The sequence below is a fragment of the Chenopodium quinoa genome, unplaced genomic scaffold (genome assembly GCF_001683475.1).
Source record: "Chenopodium quinoa cultivar QQ74 unplaced genomic scaffold, ASM168347v1, whole genome shotgun sequence".
In the NCBI taxonomy this organism is placed as follows: domain Eukaryota; kingdom Viridiplantae; phylum Streptophyta; class Magnoliopsida; order Caryophyllales; family Amaranthaceae; genus Chenopodium; species Chenopodium quinoa.
The window spans coordinates 481,420-485,185 of NW_018742306.1; the positions used below are offsets into that span (position 1 = coordinate 481,420).

At 31.7% G+C, this 3,766-nt stretch overlaps 1 protein-coding gene across 1 annotated transcript; it reads left to right on the forward strand.

Moving 5' to 3' along the window:
- Nucleotides 1-316: 316 nt before the first annotated feature.
- Nucleotides 317-3,766, forward strand: LOC110687053 (ethylene-responsive transcription factor ERF114-like). Its single transcript, XM_021863683.1, has 2 exons — nucleotides 317-971; nucleotides 2,890-3,766. Exons 1-2 carry the CDS (start codon nucleotides 656-658, stop codon nucleotides 3,504-3,506), a joined length of 933 nt encoding a protein of 310 aa, XP_021719375.1. The 5' UTR covers nucleotides 317-655; the 3' UTR covers nucleotides 3,507-3,766.

Genomic DNA, 3,766 nt, shown 5'->3' on the forward strand with positions numbered 1-3,766 from the left:
TTCATTACTTTCAGAACATATACTACTTCGTTAAATATTAGTTATAACTTTAAAATATTTTATGTCTCACAAATAATACCCCAAAGTTGCAACTAATACTTAATGGATATATAGTACAATACTCTGTATTAAATTTACCAACTTTTCAAAAAAAAAAAAAAAATATAAATAAAAAAAAAAAAAAAAAAAAAAAAAAAAAAAAAAAAAATAAATATATATATATATATATATATATATAGTTAGATTAAAGTTAAAGAAAATGAATTTCTTGTTTTTTTTTTTTTTTTTTTTTTTTTTTTTTTTGGTGGTATAAAAGGGTTGTAAGTCCTAACCCATGCAAACCATAAAACAATATGGACAAGAAAGTCTTGACTGTCTCACTGTCACTTTAAAACTAATTTGTTTATCTAGAAAACGTTCACACCCTAGTCAAAATTTCTTCATAGCATGCTCAATAAAAAAAACCCTAAACAATCTTCCAATCTAAGCTCCTCACTTCTTTATTCTACTACTTAATCCTTGAATTCTATCATCTATTCATCACACTTTACCTCAATATATAGATCAACATTTACATACACCATTCCATCCATAGCCGTCATCGCGAATTTATTCGATCAAAGTGGATCGTCCAAGGCAAGGAAAGAGGCCTCTTATGGCATCCGAAGACAACAATGAAAATTACAATAAAATTGAAACAAATAACTACGATTATTACCAACACCACCACGGTCAAGGTGGTAGTCATCATGGTGTTGATGATGGTAGTCTTGTTAACTTCCCGGTGTACTCGGCTCGATCTCAACATGACATGTCTGCCATGGTTCAAGCCCTTTCTCAAGTCATTAGCAATAATAATAGTACCACCCCCTCTCAAGCTCATCAAGATCATGGTGCTATTATTCCTACTCAAATTTTTCATGCTAACCAACCACAAAATATTAATTTTCAGCCCCTTGAAGCTAATCAAGGTAATTAATTAAAGCTAAAGTAATTTTTTATTTTTTATTTTATTATTATTACCTTGCTTGATTGACCTCTTAATTATTACTCCCTCCGTCCCAAAAATAACGACCCATTTGGGTTGATTACGCGGGTATTAAGGAAGTTAAGTAAAAAGAAGTAAAAGTATATTGGAAAGATAAATTTACATGGGGTTTGTAAAAAAATAGAGTGAGAAAGTAATTAAATAATATGGAAAATCAAATTTTTATATGGGGAAGCTAATTTTGCACAAATATTGTTGCAAATTGGTGGTGTTTTAATGCAAATGGGTCATTCTTTTTGGGACAAAGTTTTGACCAAATGGGTCATTTTTTTTTGGACGGAGGGAGTACAATGTTTTCGACTCATTAATAATGTATTATTATGTTGTTTGGTGTTGCACTCAAGTAGATTAAATAATTGGTTGCTTGGTTAATGAAAACTAGCTCTCTTAATTACCATGTTTAGCATGTGCTTAAATTAAAACTAATTGCTACAATTGGACTATCAAATCATGTATCTAATTTTATGGAAGCAAACTATATAATATACATATATGTGTTTCGTTGTTGGTATTGGACCTAAGTATATGTATGTAATATGGCACTACATACAAATTTTAGTTTCAACAAAATCTGCGGGCTTTATATTCACATTCAAAGATCCGTGTTATAGATAAACTTCTTATCCTTCGAATCATCTAGCTAGTCAAATTGTTCACACTATGAATTTAAGCTATTTAATATGTTTATGTTCATATATTTTGGTGATTTGGTAATGTTTTTTTGTGTATGTGTGTGTGTCTGGAGTTGGAGTTGATAGTGTGGCTATTTTAGGACAAAAGAAGATAGGCAATTATATGCAAATGTTCCATGTAACCTTAAATCTTCCCGGTGTACGTATATATAATTCATTTATCTTTTTTGGTTTTATAATAGCATTCTACTCCGTATAATACAAACATATATTGCATTTTTAGGTATTCTTGAAGCATTATATGTACTCTTTTTCTTGCAAAAAAAAAAATTGTAAAAACAAACAAATGTATCTTATTAAGGAGTATAGTGTATGTACAATGCATGCACCTAAGTACCTAATGATTATCAGTAGTGTGTTTTATGACATTTCCCAAAAAAAAATTATTTTTGGTTATAGTTTTTTTAAAGATGAGTGCATTATACTTGCCCCTTTTATGTTTTCATATCATTAATAAGAAAGTTCATCTATTATTGTGCCCTTGATTATAGCCCTATCTAGTTCGCCGTTTTTGATTGATCAATCTTTCACTTTTTTCAACATTGATTAATTAGTATAATCTATTTACAGAATTTGCATTTTATTGTGATGATAATTAAGCTAGGATATTGGATATGTTTCATTGAACTTGGAAGTACATTATGCCTTGTAACTAGATCACAATCTAGTGCTAGCTACTTGTGCACGGTGTAATAAGTTGTGTGTGCGTGTGTGCGCGCGCGGTAATTGGACAAATTATCATAAGTCCATTGCCCCTAAATGGCTAAATATATACAAATCTTAGATACTTCATACTTGCTTGAATTTTCTATAAATGGTTTTTCTAACATAGTTCAATATTTTCAAATAGAAATGCACCTTGCAAGCATATGATTTCATACATATGTTGATAGGCTTGCGAGGATGCCCCAGTTTCTTATAGTGAGAAACAACTCACATGACATTTTTGTAAATAAATCAACTATATTCAACTTTATTCAATTGTGAAGCCCACTGTAATGAAAAAGTTGTTGATTTATTCACGAAAATGCCCCCATGAGAAACAAATTTCGTTTCTCAAATGAGAAACAGGGAATTTCCCCATATAAATAGCTATAACCATGCATTTTCTTACATGAAGCTTCGATATGTATTGATGTATATATGAAGGTGATGTAAGGAAAAGACATTATAGAGGAGTTAGACAAAGGCCATGGGGGAAATGGGCAGCAGAAATACGCGATCCAAAGAAAGCAGCACGCGTGTGGCTTGGAACATTTGACACAGCTGAAGCTGCAGCCCTTGCCTATGATGAAGCTGCTCTTAAGTTCAAAGGTAACAAGGCCAAGTTAAACTTCCCTGAAAGAGTTCAAGGCAAGTTAAGTGACTCGGGTTTCTACATGTCATCCTCCTCGACTACTCTTCAACAACAACCACCACTACAACAACAAAACCACCAAATGTTTATTAATCAAGTTGCTAACTATCCATTTCCTAACCATCATCAAGCAACTAATAGCTACAACTATATGATGGCTTCGCCGAGTTTTCCTCCTCATGGAGATAATCAAGGATCAACATTTGCACAACATCCAAACTTTCATTTTAATTCTCAACAATATGAGGCAACTCCTAGCTATAATGTATCCGAATCATCGATTTCTTATGGAGAGGATCATAGCTTTGCTTCTCATCCCTCTTTTTCGTCTATAAAGATGGAAACCCTCAATCCTGAAGATTTACAAGAACATGAACACATGTTTTTTTCAAGTTCATCACTAAAATGATTAGTGATCACCATTATGCATTTCTCTACTTATGCAAGTAGAGTGCAACTTTATTTCTTGTCAATTTGCTTTCTTTTCTTGTATTATGCTTGTGTCTTATAAGTATAGCAAAGTTTGTTTTTCTTGATTGTCAAATGGAGGTTAATTGATATATCTTATAGAAGTTGATCCCTCCATCCAGAATCAATTGTCACATTGTGCCTAGCAAATATCTCGAAGTTAGAGATAAAATATGGTATTATAACAATATTCTCTATAAA

What these genes read in the sequence shown, in the direction of transcription:
- LOC110687053 (XM_021863683.1), top strand. Translation starts at nt 656, where the DNA reads ATGGCATCCGAAGACAACAATGAAAATTACAATAAAATTGAAACAAAT. An exon ending in GCCCCTTGAAGCTAATCAAG is followed by an intron (nt 972 to 2,889) that starts GTAATTAATTAA and finishes GTATATATGAAG; the next exon opens with GTGATGTAAGGAAAAGACAT.